Here is a 17,283-nt window from a genome sequence, read left to right on the forward strand (position 1 = left end):
AGGGGAAAGCGATCAAAGTGTACTTTTGGTTCGTTCGCGCTCTCAAAGTCAAGAAGTGTTTCAGACTCACAAAGAGGTCTCACAATTTGAATTGGTTCTTTCTGAGCTTTGGCGTGTAATTTGTACGTGAAATGAGCATTCTGTTTTTCTTCGGATTTCGTAATGTGAGCTTGGACACGCAAGATACAGAGGACATTTCACGAAGCTGTGCTTCGGTCCTAAAGCAAATTGTAATGGCGGACGATTTGTTTCAGACTGAGAAAAAATGCTCTGGCTTCTCGTGTGCTGAGAAATTTTTGGTGAAACTTTCTCCAAAGCAACTACCACAAATGAGCATTCTCGAACCATACTTAATTCTGCCTAACCACAAAACATTCGAAGGTTACAGCCGCAAATTGTAAAAACAGCACCGAAGATTTTAGGAGCGTGACGCTCAAGACTGTTGTGCTTTTCGCCTTCTTTTCTCTCATAGGTGAGAAATTAACCACATTTTTTTTGTTTACTAGTTGCAACATTGTGAATGTGAAATATGTTGTTGATTTCGTTGTGATGAGGAAAGAACAAGCCGTCTAACGAACCTTATTTTGTTTGTCTTGCTCGTTTGCGTGTTACGCGTGACGCGCCATTTTTTGTCCCCAAAGTGAACAACCGAATCCGTTTATTCTAAAGTTAAGCGACCGATTTCGCTAATCTACACAGTAAATGTTCCCTAATATGTAAGAAGTATATCTGCAAAATTTGAGTGGCTAACGCTTTTTACGAGCAGAGATATGACCCGAAGTGTTCGCTCAAGATACTGGTTTCCCAAATGTACATCATGATTGTGCTACTCATCTTGAGTTTTGTCAATTACATTGAGTAGTTTTATGTGACTTGGAAATGCCATCAGTTAGAGAACCTCTAGATGAAAATCAGCATGAACTGGATACATGTACATTTGTACCTTCTGCCTCTTGTTGTTTGAAAAATCAGAGGAAAATCTTGGCAAACAGTTTATAAATATGAGTTGTTTAAAGCTAAAGGCAAAGTTGATTTATTAAGAAGCAAGATATGTACAAACCAATGATTTCTGAGCAGGTGGGGTTTGAGATCTGCCAGGCCTTTGAGTTGCGGCAATTGAATCCTTTGCTGGTCTTAGGCTTATCTTGGAATGAAGAGAGTGCAAATTCAAGTTAACAAGCCTAACAAAACACTTCACATGAAAACCACACACATATAAACAATATTATTTCTGATACACATGATGGCAAAAGTGAAATAACAGGATTTCTACCTCTCCATCAGCATTTGCTTGGTTCTGCCTTGCTGTATGTCTCCACCCACCTATCAATAACAAAACAATGCCAGTCATTAATAAAATTTATGTCTTGCGAGAATATAACCTATGGTGGCAATAATTTTAAACTATCAAAACTATCCTACTACATTGCGAGCTCTGACTTTAACCCCTCAACACTACATAAATTCCATTTTTGCTTCACATAAGATACCGGTAAACCATTTTTCCATAACCAGTCCGCATCACTGCGAACACGTCCCTCTCTTCAAGTAGGCAATTTCCTGATTTTTTTCTGTTCTTTCTTTTAGATTTTACAAGAGAGCTCACAGAAAGCTTCTATAACAGTTGCCTCAAACGCCACCGAGGTTTAATTCAATATTTCCTTGTTATCGTAGGATCGTAGGCGGCTTCGTCGGCTTGTCATCCCATGTCACTTTTAACCAATCAGAATACTGCGTTTGTGGACGAATGCAGAGAATTCAAAAAGGGGTAGCTTCCTCTTGCGGATTTGCCGCTCGCACGACACATACAAAAGAGCCTGCTCGCAGGCTAGAACTGTAAAAGATTGAAATCCTTATGAAAAAGTGCAATTTGAGAACTCTTGTGCATGAAATGAATGCGATTGCTGGGATGGATCTAAACTCCAAGGACACGGAAGCCCTTTATTTTTCAAAATGGCTGTCCTTAGGGTCCAGGGGTTTCAATAAAATAAGAAGTTGGTGGCTGGTTTGAGTAGAGTAACCAAATGTGTCAAGAAGGTGACGGACGGCTCCTTCCTTCCTGGCGGCATGCCAAATGCCACATTTCAAAAGCAAAATTAATGATATGTGTAGAAGACTTCATTTTGCCATTGTCAAAAGGAATTTCAATCTTAAGTTTAACCCATTGACTCCCAAGGTTCCCCATTGACGAGTAAAATTGTCTGGCGTTAGACAGAGTAAAATACTAAGTCTGGCCGGTTTGGACGTCAAAGGGTTAAAAGAATCTGACTTAATTACTCCAATTAAGGGGAAAAAGCACAGATTTCTATGGGTGAAGCAGCCATTGTTTTTGGTTTCTCTTTTGGTACAATGTACTTGTTGAACACGGGGGTCCTAGATAATTTTTGTTGGGAAAAAAAAGGTACCGGTAAGGTAAAAAAAGGGAAGGATGAATGGCAGGGGCAACACCAAAGCGTTGGTTCTCACCCGCTCTCAGTTTTCCTGCTTCAACAAAAACCAAGTTACTGCTGTTGTGTCCAGCTAGGAGATGTATACTCTAAATTTAGGATCAATCTCTCCTTTGATTAATGCATAATACCTTTCAATCAATAAAGTGGCATTATCATTATCTTTAAATTCTGTGGTCATGCTTTCAAGACCTGCTTACCCCCTGATAATTTATTTGAGGAACTGGTTGGCACTGCATTGCTCTGTCTTGCTGACAGATCAGCCCATGGATCACGAGTTGCAAACTTATTATAATCCTCATCATCATATCTGGAAAAAAAAAGCACATTTAGGTGACCTTCAAATAATATAATGCAAATATAAAACTCAAAACTCAAGAAAAGGCAAGATTAAAAACATCAATCAAGGTATGTCCCAGAATGCCATGTATTAATTAAATAAAAATCCAAAAAATAGTCATTTCCTTTCTTTTTAAGATTGTGAATTTCAACAGGTATTTCACAGGGGGTTTCATAAAGTTTTTAAGTAGAACGGACCCTGTGATAGAGTCAGCAGGCACCTTTATATATAGTATGACTGGCTTTTGATCTTGAGACTTACTTTGAGCAAAGGTGGGTACTGTACTCAGTGTATACGGCTGCTAGTACCCGGGTCCTGGCTTCTAATTAAACCCCTTATTTCAACTGCATACATTGTATCAGATAAATCATCAAGCTTCTATTTAAACAAATTTTGGAATCTCCAAGAAAAGAACCATTTTTTATTGTAGTCTTGGGATACTGGTCACCCACATGATACAATGTCTCAACTGTTTTATTTTTTCCTCACAAACCTTAAACCAAAACCAATTCTGTCATTTGGCATTCCACCAGCACTGAAGTTGTCATATCGTGGAACAGAGGGACGAAATCCATTGTCAGTAACAAACACGTCGTTCATCCCACGGCTCATAGGAGGCTCGGCAAGCCGTCCTCCTACTCCAGGACGATTCACCCAGCCACTGCGAGTTAAAGGAGGGGTGCTCCTTGACATGTGGCCAGGATTGGACACAGGGTAACCAGGTCGACCACCAACACCCTTTAGAAAGAATAATAGTTAAAAACCAGTTTGAGTGTACAGTACTGCCTGAAAGTGTTGACCCTCTGAACAAGGCAATACCTCATCTTTGCCGCGGATAGTGGTCGTATGTCACTGAGGTATGCAAATTATGTTCCCTCGGTAAAACCGAGGTGCAATCTTGCCGTAGGAAAGTAACAATTATTTATCAAATAAGCAGAAGACTTTCAAGTTGTGGATATCATGGTGAAAAGAATAGATTTTTAATGCAAGAAAATTGTAATCAAAATGAGAGTGCACGAATCACATTAGGGCTTATATTTCATACAATGTAAAACCAAAGACGTCTTCAAGATACAGAGATAAAATAAGCGACAGCTGTATCATCCAACCCACAAGACGCTTGTTGTTATTTGGGCTGTAATACTGTATGTGTGTGAGAAAATTGTTTGGTTTTGAGAAAGGTTCAATTGTATCTCTTTTTGCCTAAGCCTGTCCTTATATTATTAATTTTACAAACTTGAAATTCAAACTTGTACAATAGCCTTTGTTTTATCATTGCCATTTTGGTGAAAAGCAAATAATTTATTCCTTACACACTATTGTTAAACTTGTCAGATTTCAATTTGATACATTTCTTACAACCACATCCGTTGCATCGCAGCCTCTGTCTGTACTATTTTGAGACCAGGCATATCGCTGAATTAAGAATGGTTTCTTTGTCATCACTTTCATCAGCAATAAGTAATTTACACATTATTATTATGTGTAGTATGCAATCAAATAAAGCATATTGGCTGCGTTTTTCTGCTGTTTACATCCTTCGCAAGCACCCTAAGGACAGTCTTACCAAATAAAATTGAAGCAAAATAACACCTTTCTGTCCTGGAATAATAGATCTCTTATTTGGTGGTTCAACATATAATACTCTTGGACATTTTGCTCATTGCTCATATTTTAAAATACTCGCACCTCGCAAAATATCCATGTGTACTATGTTAAACCATCGAATAAGATGTATCAATTTTTCCATCGTACTTTTGGCTGCACAAGTAAAATTGCAAAATCAAATGTGACATCGATTTCAGCCTTTTCCGCCTGTGATCAAGTTACGTTGCATGTTACAAACCACTCACGAAACAAAGGATACATCTGAGACAAAACAACGGCAAGACACCGGGTTTTCATTAGTTTGTTTTTTTTCTTTGAAGCGTTATAAAGTTCAACAAGAAATGTGCAAATTCAACACAAGGATCACAATCGCCCAACTCTTGAGGTGGACCATTGTTTCTGCAAAGTCAAAAATTCACTCTCCGTACACAAGGTTATTTATCACCAGGTAATTCCATTGATTTGGAAATAGAAGCTACTTTATAAATTTTTAAATTATTGCCGATTTTGGGGCTCAATGGTTGAAATTCAAGCATGCTTCCAACAAACCTGTTTATTTGCGTGATTTATGCACACGCTGCGGGCCTATTTGCCACCAAGGACTTAGCCTGGGACTGCAGTTGGGGTTACGGAGCAAAAAGGAATGTGGCGAAAATAAATTGGCAATCAAAGCGAGCCGTGGAGGAAAGAGGGCGGAGGCTGAAGACATGCCTTTCATGCCGCCAATCCTTGATACCAGATTTTGGTATCATGATCTGATTGGCCAAAGTGTTCAAATGATGACAGATTGCTGATGTTGAGAGATGATGAAGCGGAATGTTAACACTTGAAAGTCACATACGCATTGAGTAACTTCAGTTCAAGAAAGAACTGGTGAGATTGAGCTTGCAAGAGTTTAATCTTTCAACTGCTCCCTCATATTGTATTTAAGAAACTTGAAAAATAGCATTGGAGGACTAGAAAGATCGACATCCGCAATGATCTGTCAACATTGAGCACTAGAACACCCAACCTTCTATTTGTGTCACCGCTGGTGATAATGAAAGATCAAGTTAGAGAATTGTCTCGTCTAGGACTGAAAGCCTTTGCGCTTGGGTTAGATGACGATGAAGGAGAGAAAGAGCTGCATGCTCTTGAATTTGACATTGATCTTGTGTATGGCAGCCCTGAAAGTTGGTGTTCATGTGTTCTGGTATTCTATAGTTGCTCACTGAATTATTTTACTTAATTAGAAATAGTTTTTAGTGTTGATTATTTTGAAACCAAAGTACTGTATATTTGGGGTACTTTCCTCTAAACCATCTTAATTTTACTTCACCTAAGGTGTTTTACCAGTCAGGGATCGGTGTGCATTGGATCGCTTTGAATGTGATTCCGAACTTTCCATCTCGAACAAAACACTGCCAAGCGATTCTTGACCCTGGTCTAGAGGCTCATTGCAACGGGTTACAAGTTTTGTTAATGACTGCTGCAGTCGGACGACTTGTCTGGCACAAGAACGGCAAGCCAGTTCAGAATAATCCTCTCCACATACTAATTTATGTCCAAATGTTGCTAACTCTTCAGCTAAAATGACAAACTGCTGCCCTGGATCAACAAGAAATGACGGGCACCCTTTTGCCTTTGGGCGAAATCAAAAACTTTTTTGCAGAGGCGACAAATTTGCTCTGCTGCATTCTTATTTTCCGCGTGAAAACTTATGTGCACCGTTTTGTTGACTTTCGGGTGCATTCATGCAAAGAAACATCCGTGATGTCAACGTTTTGACAGTTTGATGGACTTGTTGACATTTCCAGCCTTCAGGGTGGATCAGTGGCATAAAAGGCATTTCTCCAGGCTCCACTGCTCCTTCCCTCCTCAAGACCCCCGCTTGGCTTGCTACACTTGGCAATTTATTTTTCACCACATTCCTTTTTGCTCCATAACCCCAACTGCAGAGCGTGGTCACAGGTTACCAAGGACTTACACTCATACAACCCGGTGACATTGTGTGGAGTGCACTTACACTAACACAAAAGCTTCTAAAAAAGCGTCTAAGAAAGAGACACATCGAACCTTCAAATGAGCAGTCCACAAGAAATCTTCCAAATAATCACAGCAATCAATTGCATCGTATGTTGTAAAGAAGGTTTCAAATGTGGTCGGTATCTGGCTACAGATATTTTCTTTTGCATGCAAAAAGAAAGCCAACCCAGGTCCATGACTAGCAGCTATGATCCCCTTTGCTGTTCAAAATTTCCAGCCAAAACTTGTTCAGCTTAGGTTCTTTGGTGAGATTTCAACAAAACACAAAGAAAACGGAAACTCTTTCCAACTTCACCAGCACTGTGGGATTTTAATTATAGAGGGTTTACCTCAGCCGACTTTCCTGCAGCAACTTTGGAGCCTAACTGTAAATTTCCCTTGGCAAGAAATCGGTCAACCACGGGAATACTGAGGGAAAGATGCGAGAAGGTGACACAGCAATGAGGCGGTAAAGGGGCCAATACTTTCAGGTGGTACTGTATCTCAAAACGATGAGAAGTACCTAAGTCACTAAAATATTATTAGTATCAGTATGTCCAGTTATGATCAGTAATGCTAGTATTAAATAATTATCTGAATGCTCCATTGCATGAGTCAAACCAATGACCTTTACGATTAATAACCTTTACGGGACGTAAGTATCCCCTACCACTGAGCTATACAAAACTCGTAAGAGCTTGGCCATTTAGCAAGGTCTAGGTGACACAAAAATTATTATTTTCTGGCAATACTGCTAACACTGGACTTGTCAAAATGGAGCGTTCTCGCTGTTGTGACGAAGGTTCAGATGGTAGTGTTTGAAGAAAAACGAGTGCTACCCAATCACATGCACATTCATCACCTGCCAGACTTCTTGACGTATTTGCTGGATCCTCTTTGGTCCTCCCTCCTGAACAGATTTCCTTGGTACCCACTAGGAGCAGGAAAAAAAAAAATCAAGGACAACATATACATTTAAAAGACTTTTAACACCTTGCAACACTCAGAACAAGAATCATTTTATATAATTTAGGTTTTGAAGAGAATGAAAAGGGGACATTTTCTAACATCCACATAATTATTTACCTTAGCATTCCGTAGATCTATGACATCTTCAATCATGAACCTGATGCGCGACGGAAAGTCGCTGCGGCTTAAAAGCTGCTGGATTCGTTGAAAGTACTGATCCATTAGAGGCTAAAACCAAAGGCATAAAATGATTTTGAGGGCCAAGTAAAAGGTCCCGATATAATATTATTGATTTGAATAAAATAATTTTATCAAAGACCACTGCAGTGTGTGGCTCCTCACCAACAGGGCCATGTTTGATATTTTAATTAAAGTTTAATAATTTTATAAACCTTAGCTTTTGGAATGTCCAGCTTAGGGCCAATGGTCTTCATCAGGTAACAGAGACACTCCATGGACTCAGACAGATCTGCAATTGTTGCTCGCCTCTTTTTGTCCAGCAGCTGTGGAAATAACAGCTCCTTTTAAGATGTTGATTCTGTTTTGAGCCTTGACATTTGCAATTATCATTAATGACAGAATCCTTTCCTGGCCAGGTTCTGAATTTTTTATTGATACATTGACATCTTTTAAGTTTAGTGGATAGTAAATTTAGAAAAAGGATTCTTAGCTATCTTAATATTTATAATTTTTATATTTATATTCTTTCTTTTTGTTTTGCAATCTAGGGACATTTAACAGCAGAGCTCCGTGCGAGCGGAGGTAACCCATCGATGCCAGAAATCTTGAGTTTTATAGCCATGACGTCCATACGCATGTACATCCACCCCTCCATGTATTCCAATGTGACAAGTATCATGCCAGTTTACAGCAAACATCTTTGATATTGGACAGGGAGGTCCTGCACTCGATCCAATCGGAATTTAGCAATGTTGGTTTTCAAGGAGAGGGAAAACTAGAGAATCCGAAGAAAATCCTCTTGGAGTAGAGTAAAGACCCAACAATAACAATAATAATAATATTAGTCAAAGATGAAAAAGAACCTCGCTGCTACACATGCAGTATGCACTTCATACATTTCTTTGCCATACTCTACAAAGTAACAAAGGAAACAACCTAATTTAAGGACAGTGCCTCCTAATTAAAGATATTTTTTCCCCGGTATGTGATTATGCAGGAAATGTAGATTTAAACAAGTGTTATTGAAATCCAAAAAGAAAATTGGGGGTAACCATGCGTTTTTTCAAAGATAATTGATGAATAATATTTGTAAAAAGCTTTAAAATACATTTAGCGACGTATGGAGTTCTTTCTTAAATTGAAGCTTAATTATCTCTCAAAAATGCATGGTTACCCCCAATTTTCTTTTTGGATTCCAAGAGCACTTACTAAGATGTACTTTCTCCAGATAGTTTTAAACCGCACAAAAATATCCCTGTGATAGTATGCATCACCGATAGGAAATCTGAGTATCTCAAGATGCGCAGAACGTATGCACAATAACAATAGTAGGCACCGTCCTTAAGGTTTTAGACTACACCTTGAGGGACAAATAAATTTCATTGTGTTCTATCTACACACCAATCATCCATAACATACAATTTTCCTCAACATGTTTCCTTGATGATCTATAAAGCGTGAGGGTTGTCAAGGAGTTTCAAGGGTCCTGCTAAATCACAACATAGGATAGAAATGTGAAAATAAAATATTATTACAATCACCTGTTTGATGCACCTGTGTACAATGGCCTCATGCAACATATCGTACTTGGCAAGTTCACCTAACATATATTGAACACGTTATTAGTATTTAACCATTTCACCACTGAACACACTTTGAACTCAGGTTCATTATGTTTAAGTTCCTTAACAACCATCTAAATGAAAACACATACCAATGAAGCGTATGTTGCCCAACACCTTGCGTTTGGTATTAGACCGCTGCTCTTCCTCTTCCGGTGTAAGTGGGCCATCTTTTCTATCAAAAGCTAAAACACAGAAATAAGTGAACTTTCACTGATAATGATGACCAGGGGTTTCAATAAGTTCAGTAAATGACTGTTTTTGTGAAGTAGGTGGCTGTGACAAGAAAGGGGCCATAAGGCCCTTTTTCCCTAGGGGGGTCTGGGGGGCATGCTCCCCCAGAAAATGTTGAAATCTAGGAGCTGCGTGCTTTCTTGTTTTGTCTTCCATTTTTAATAAGCAACACGTGGAAAACTGGAAGGATGTAGTAAATGTGATCAAGGCAACATTTGGCACCCATTTTTCTCCTCTATTCATCCAACATGGTGGACTGCAAAGATCGCGTTGGTGAGTGACTGGCAAGTGCAAATGACCAGGAATTCATAAAAATATCCAACATCCAAAAAGGAGCAGAACATACAGCAAAATATTTCTTGATATTCTAGTTGTTTAATTTTAAATCAATTAAAATAAATTTAAATGGATCAAAGTTCACTGGTGAGGATCGTGTACTTTAAGCCTATCAAAACGTAGGCAGCGATAACTTAGGGAGTAGCCAGCAGAATTCGCTGCTTGCTGGCTTCTAATGAAACCTCTGGATGACACTCACAGTTCATAGGTTTCATAGTGACAGTCATTGCACAGTATTTACAAAATGTAGATGGGCTAATACCTGAAAACAATATTATTTAGACCACAAAATAATAAAAGCATGTAAAACATAATAAAGTGATGATAATGATGACTGTTTGGGTTTTTTTAAGGATATGCCTAAAAATGGTACAACCTCACGAGTTTAACATCATCAAAACTCATCAAATCAAGTCAAAAATTGGTTTTTATAGAGAGAAAGAACAGAGTGGACAATCAAGAGCCTGCAAGATGCCAAGTATCATGCAGTGTAATCAAACCCAGGCTGGTTCAAGTGCTCTTGCTACAGCATCAACCATGCTTCCCTAAGTGTTGCCATACAGTAAACACTCGCATATAAGAGCAAGTGGATTAAGAACATCAGGCTGAAATTTGGCCAATAAAGCACCATACAAATAAGAACAAATTCAGCCTGATAAATAAAACATGTTCTTACTAGAAAGGGAAATGGCATAAGAATAAGGAAAAAGTACAGTACAGTAAGTGATCAAAGTAATTATGGTATTCAGGATCATAACAAACATTGAAATCTATTTCAATTAAACCTCTAGTAATGTACAATTTGAAGTATTTGTGAAACCAATTGTAAGAACATTTTAAGAACACTTCCAGGCTATTTCTTACTAAGCACCCCTTAAATAAGAGCACGATCAGCCTGTAACCTGAAATCAGTGTTCTTATATGCGGGTGTTTACTGTAATTGTGGCAAGGCAACCCAAACTCAACAACTTGAAAATGTTATTGATTTACAAATACTGAGAAATGTCAAATTACCTTGACTTGCTTTGGTCCTATTGTTGAATTCTTCCTCGCATTGTTTAAGCAGCAGACGTCTGAATGTCTGTGAAAAGAGATTGCCAATATTGATCTTTAAAATAATTGTAATCATCATCACCACCACCACTTCAAGTCAAAATCAGTGCAAACTGAGCACAAAAGTCCTAGGAATTCAGGCAACATCCAATCAAATCACACAGCATAATTTAAGCAAATCAAATCAAATGATGGTTTTTAGTGACTGAGTAAAAATAAGAGTACCCGTGGAAAAACCTCTCAGAGCAGAGAGGAGAAACGACAAATTCAACCCACCTGATCTTGAGTTCAGGAATAATTCCTGAAAAAAGCAGGGTCAGGGCAGTGATGAGAGCCCTTGCTTACCACCATTGTGACCCAGGTATCATATCATATATCATATATCATATCATATATCTTTATTTACCCTCGGATTTTTAGAGTAGCCTGAAGTACATGTAGCTAATATCTCTGAACATTTCCCTCCCAACCATGATACATTGCAGAAGACAGACCACAACACCGGGAACTACATGCCCTACTCTTTGCGACAAGTGTGCGGATTCTTTTACGTCCCACAGGATTGTGAACATTGAAGGGTTGTGAGACGGGACCTCCTGCTTATCGTCCTTACCCGAGAAGACTAGAGAGTCTAGCCATTTGCAGATGTAATTACAAAGGCAGCACTTTCTCCTCAGTTATTTAAAGACCCTGAGTGTTGGTCTGGCCGGAGTTGAACTCACGACCTCCCGCGTGACAGCCCGGTGCTCAACGAATTGAGCCACTGGTGCGCGGTCATTTATTTATTTTACAATTATTTATTTTAAAATGGCATTTAAATTGCATGTCAATGTCACTATGGTTTACTCACCGAGTTACCAGTCTTTCCAGGATCATCAAAGTTTGGTGCCTCCTCGCTGAGCCGCAGACACAGCAGGGCATACATAGAACTGTACTTTGGTTCATCTAGAGCTTTTTCAAAAACCTTGATGGTGAAGATATATAATTAAGGCTTGCAAAATTTGGATAATGCAGACTAAGAAGTAAAAAGGCAATGGCAATGTAATCTGCAAGCAAGTCACAGGGAGTGATTGCTATAAGGAAACAATGTAGGACTAAGTGTAAACTTATGCAAAACAACAGCATGGAAGTGACAAGCAGTGTTTTCCATGAAGGTTAGAATTTCAGGCAGCTAATACCTTATTTTTCAGTTTCAAAATCAATGTACTACTTTTTTTGTTTCCTGTTGGTATAAATAAATGTTGTTGTTTAGTTGTTGTTGTTTGTTTGGTGTAAACTCCCTGGGTAAACTCGCTATTTAAGCGATTTGTCATGCACACATGATTGGATGCTAAGTTGCTTTGCCGAAGTGGAATTTCTTCGTGTTCCTCTGTGAGTTTCATTTTGTTGTTGTGCCCTTTGTTACATACACTACACACACAACATCATCACTTTTTAACTGGCGATTAATGAGCAGGGTCTACATCCACAAATCGTGTTTATATTGAGGGTATATTTTTTTAACTGACCCGTTGTTTCAATCTGAAAACAACTGAGATCTGGTGAATTGAAATTATTTTAATGAGAAGTTGACAACCGGTGATTCTAGAATGTTGAACGGAATGTTAATATCAGCTGCAGAAAGATTGCAGATCACACTTTAAGGCCAGTAAAAAAAACCTGGAAACTAACAGAAACTCAGTTATGTCCTACAAGTAACACTATTTCAGTCCCCTATCAGACATAATAACAAGATTGACCGACCATCTATGGTATCCGTTTATTGTTTGCGCGACTTACAGCTAAAATGTGAACTTGTTTTGATACTCGAAGTAGAATAAATGCATACTGAAAAAATAACTTGTGTATCAGATTTTTAGTGGTTACAACCAAAGGGTTTAACTGAATGAGTTTCTCATTATTGGAAAGACCCAATCTTTAATTTCCATGCCAGTCATTAAGCATCAACGAATGTCACTGTTTTTTAGAAGGTAAACTGACTCTGCCCAAGCCAAATACTAATTACTTGAAACAATGTTTGTTATAGCCGGGCCTGTTTGTGGAGACAATTTGCCCCAGTACTTAAGAAATACTGACTCTGTTGGTCATTTCACACGTATCATCAAGTAAGTACCCTGTACAGATGTATCTGACGGTGACCTACCAGATTCCCACATGGCAATCATGTTAAACAATTTTAAAGCATTTCTTTAACTTTTTTTTAGCTTACAATGTAACTGATTGATATTCTGTGTTTAAATAAAGTTTACTTACTTTTTCTGTCACACAACACTCAAAGCACGTCATGGCCTTGTGTCTGTTCAAATTAACTAAATCATGTTCTCTGACTAGCAGTTTCTTTCCTGTAATTTGCACTGTTTACAAGGAGTCTTACGAAAACTAAACCCCGGGGTCTTAAGTCAATTTTGAGCCATAGCTAACCTGTACACTGTTCCACATTCATGACTTGGCTCAAAAAGCCCTTTGACTCATTATTATGAAATCTTTCTTTGCTATCAGATTTTATAGTACATGTAGCTTAGTGTAGCTAATATCTCCAGAGTATTTACCCTCCCAACCCTGATATACTACAGAGGACAGACCACAACAAACAGCATTACAAAGACTTTACTTACCAAGAGAATTACACCTTTAAGAACGTACTTGGTCTCAATCCCCACTTCCAGGAGTTCATGACAAAGTTTTTCAAATTTATCCGGAGTTAATTTGTTAAGGATCCTGCAACAAACAGGGAGGTTAGCTCTCAGTCAAGGTGTTAACTTGCCAAAAAGTTCAATTTGACTTTTTAACCCAAAAACACTTCAGAAGAGCCAATTTCACAGCATGGCTTTTTAGGTGATCTACATGAAAAGTCCCAACATTTTTCTTGCATACGTCTCTTACTCTTCAAAATGGTGAGGTACAGTGTATTAGACAGAAGAAAAAGGAAAGTAATGGCCAACACTCTTGCCACATTTTGTTTTCTTTTCTCTCAGAAACATGTCAATTTGGCAGTCCTAGTCTGACAAGAGCCTTTCTTTCCTAATTTTGACTGTCCACAGTTGTGTGAGACTTGTGTTGCTTTTATGTATCTTGGCCTCATAGTCAATGTAGATTTATTGTGGGCAAGAAAGTGATGCTAAAAGTTGCAAAATCGTTGAGACACTCCCATTAAAACAACACCTTTTCTAGCTTCCAATACCTGCCGTATCTAGAGTTTCAACCTTTCCCACTTCCCCCCTCCCTCTCCCACTTTCAAAGTTGCCGGTTCAAGTTTTCAGCATTCTTTTTTGTCTTGCTATCAACATTGATAAGGGGGGAGGGGGGCTGCAGTGTGAGAGATAATAGGTAAATCAATATCGCCCCAAGAAGGTGAAGTGTCTTCACTAATTTTGCAACTTGTTGTAGCTCGTATCACTGAATATGGGAATAAATCATACACTTCTCAACAAAAGCCAAGAATACTTAACAATGGTTTGCACTCTACATTGGGGCATGCATGAAGTAACTTTATATATTTTTTGTGAGAGCTTGGACAATGATTTTGAGAAGAGTGTGTGTACTATTAGCAGTTACCAAAGGTTAGCTATTTGTACAATACAATAATTCAGGATACCTGAAAGTCAATTAGGACCCAAAAGTTTACTGGGTTAGGGACAGTGTTGCTGCTTGCTTGAGGGCTTATAAGACAGTACATTTTTGCTTATCACTTTCATATGTAACTACAGCCTCTGACAAAATTGTTTTGGAAAATGACCTCAGAAAGTCACATGCAAACAACATTGTAACGTTGTCTGGGGAGAGTGAGCCGCGAAAGCTTCAGATCTGTATAGTCACGTACTTATTCCAAGAAATTTTGCCACAGAAGGTTCCACCAGAACTTCACCACATATGTCGTGAATTAGACCTAAGACACCCCTACGACAGATGTTCACAAGTCAAGTCATGCCCAAATATGCAAATTCTCAAAACTCAAGAGATACTTCTTGTAGCATAAAAACACTTGTAAGCCAAAACTGTTCTTAAATCCGCATTTAGGTTGACAGGAACGATTCAAATGGTAAAAAAAAAAAAGGCAAAATCGAATTAATTTTTTACACTATATCAGATTTTGACACATTTAAGTGGCACAGAAGCAACTGGAACATTTAAAATGACCATCAAATATTTCTTGGAATGAGAAGTCTCCTTATAAATACTCTTCCTTTGAAATCACACAGGTTTTTAAGTGCTGAATGTTGACAGTCAAACCTCTGTCTTCCAGTCCAAACCCTTTCCAGAAACTTTAAAGGAATCATTTATACGGATCCACTATATTATCGTCTTGAAAGAAGGTGCTATACGAATAATCTAATATTTAAAAGACTTCTTTCGATGTAACTGGCAATAGTTCCAGATGGAACAACATGAAGCCTACAGCGTACAAAAAGCTCAGTAGCTTTCAATGACAATTCCTGACAACGTCAAAATTAGAAGAAATCACAAACGGCCGGGGTGTTCTTCGAAAGGTCCAGCAACATCCATTAACTTATAAACAACCTGAAATCACAGTGAAATTTAGACATACCCACGGACCCGTCGAAAAACGGCTTCATCGTCACGATATTGAAGACGGTTTATCTGCGGAGGGACCCATCGTTGACTAACTTGCTGCGTGTGAACTTGGTTTGGCTCTTGTAAAGGCAGCGATGCAGGTACAACCTCCCTGACTCCGGAAAATTCTAAAGTTTTTGCCCCGCGTCCGTCCACGTTTGTAGCTTTTCACTATTCCACTAAAACGCGTCGTTAATGAAGAACCTGCAAGGGAAGAAAAATGCCAAACAAAGACAGTAGTGATCACGCCATCGGTTTACTTCTTCTTTCAACCAATTCTTGCTCTAAAACTCCTGACAAAATAACAATCCCTAAATAAGGGCTTAGAGTCTATATAGACAGCAATATTACCGAAAAAAGGGAGGAAACGGGAAATTGGTTAGGATTTTTGGGCGCTGTATCTCTGCTTCTTTTTGTCTTCAATCTTCAGCTTCTTCATACAACCATCCCAGATGACCGTGCAAGCTTGAAATCCCACAACCCTCAGGGGACCCAAGAAACGCAAGAGCCCGGTGGAGCCTGGTACCTGGCCACACTTGGGCCCAGTTGGGTCCAGGAATAAATGCACTAGCGCTGTGATACTTGCGTTGAACGCCATCGTCGCGTTAGGTCTCTAGTTTCCTTTTTCAATGAAGATAAGGCGGCGGAATAACTTGTCTTACCTGTACAAGAAGACAAGTCTGCCTGGACAATTGCACATAATAATTCAAAACGAAAGAAAAAAATGCCCCCCCTCCCCGACTGAAAATGGATGCATGCAACAGTCATGGTTTAATAAGCCTCAAACAAGAACTACGAGACAAACTGTTACTTAGACATTACACTCTAATCAGTTAAGTCTGTTCAAACAGTAAGACTGTTGATTTTCCCACATGAGGCGCAAATCGAAAAGATCGATCAATAGGCCTTCCCCCTTATGACGTAAAGCATCAAAATTCTTTTTTACAATGACTGCAAAAATTATCCCGCGCTCATTGGCTAATTTTTATTGTCAATAAGCGGACAGGCACATAAATTTATAATTTATGCGATAATGAGGCGATATTGCTCGCGTCAGATGGAAGTTTCTCGCATTTTTGTCTCGCTCTCTTATCGTGTTTTGACTTAATTTTGACCCCTCTTCCTTTTTGTTATTATAAAAAACAAATTGATTTTAGTTTTTCATGCGTCTGTCCTGTTATTGACAATGAATTTCGTCATAACATTGTCAAAGTAGTCTGCGGATCCACTCGGCTATCGCTTCGTGGATCCACAGCTACTTTGACAATGTTATGACGCAATTCATGATCAGTAACAGGACAAACGCATAAAAAACTGACATCAATTTGTTAATTGTTGAGTGACTACTATAAATGCCAGAATGCAATGTTTCAGTAGTCGCTCAACAAAAGAATTGTGATGAGTTACGTCATATGGGGTACGGTCTATTGCAAACAGTTTCTCACTCCTGTATGTCAAAAAATTTCAGAAATCTTTTGTTCATAAAAGCACAAAACCCGGCCCTAAAAAATAATCAAGCGGACGGGACGAAATCTCTCGTTTGTGTTCAGAACAACAAAGTAAAAGATCGAGAAACGATTTGAAGCTTAGCAGCGCGGAAATTTTTGAAAAAAATCGGGACATGGTCGGAAATCTTCGGTAACGTTCAAAAGCAGTCGGAAGGCCTTTGTTACTTTTCGGAGCTCGTTGGTAATACAGTAATATAGCCCATAGGGGCTTTTCAGGGCCAGTGAAACACATCACTACAGGCTATGTTTTTGATAGAGCCGCGCTCGCCCACTAACGCACAGTTTTGATTCGGTTATTTTGACAGCTCCCTGGCGACTCGCAACTCGCATTACAATTTGGATACGTATTTACATTGAACCATGTACGACATAAAACCAATTTATACCACGGGCAGCACCCTGATAGTAAA

At 38.9% G+C, this 17,283-nt stretch overlaps 1 protein-coding gene across 1 annotated transcript in view; it reads right to left on the minus strand.

The window, feature by feature from the left end:
• LOC138058886 (eukaryotic translation initiation factor 4 gamma 2-like) overlaps window positions 1–15,837 on the minus strand; it is a 29,525-nt gene extending 13,688 nt beyond the window's left edge. Inside the window, exons 1-14 of the mRNA XM_068904332.1 lie at window positions 15,717–15,837; window positions 15,340–15,569; window positions 13,409–13,511; window positions 11,644–11,757; window positions 10,755–10,821; window positions 9,263–9,355; window positions 9,090–9,148; window positions 7,761–7,871; window positions 7,486–7,596; window positions 7,262–7,333; window positions 3,281–3,525; window positions 2,648–2,757; window positions 1,274–1,323; window positions 1,061–1,144 (exon numbers count right to left, since the gene is read on the minus strand). Of these exons, the coding sequence (XP_068760433.1) occupies window positions 1,061–1,144; window positions 1,274–1,323; window positions 2,648–2,757; window positions 3,281–3,525; window positions 7,262–7,333; window positions 7,486–7,596; window positions 7,761–7,871; window positions 9,090–9,148; window positions 9,263–9,355; window positions 10,755–10,821; window positions 11,644–11,718 (1,077 nt within the window). The 5' untranslated portion in view covers window positions 11,719–11,757; window positions 13,409–13,511; window positions 15,340–15,569; window positions 15,717–15,837. The remainder of the gene's footprint in view (window positions 1–1,060; window positions 1,145–1,273; window positions 1,324–2,647; window positions 2,758–3,280; window positions 3,526–7,261; window positions 7,334–7,485; window positions 7,597–7,760; window positions 7,872–9,089; window positions 9,149–9,262; window positions 9,356–10,754; window positions 10,822–11,643; window positions 11,758–13,408; window positions 13,512–15,339; window positions 15,570–15,716) is intronic.
• Window positions 15,838–17,283: the final 1,446 nt, after the last annotated feature.

The sequence above is a fragment of the Montipora capricornis genome, chromosome 8 (genome assembly GCF_036669925.1).
Source record: "Montipora capricornis isolate CH-2021 chromosome 8, ASM3666992v2, whole genome shotgun sequence".
NCBI classification, from domain to species: Eukaryota; Metazoa; Cnidaria; class Anthozoa; order Scleractinia; family Acroporidae; genus Montipora; species Montipora capricornis.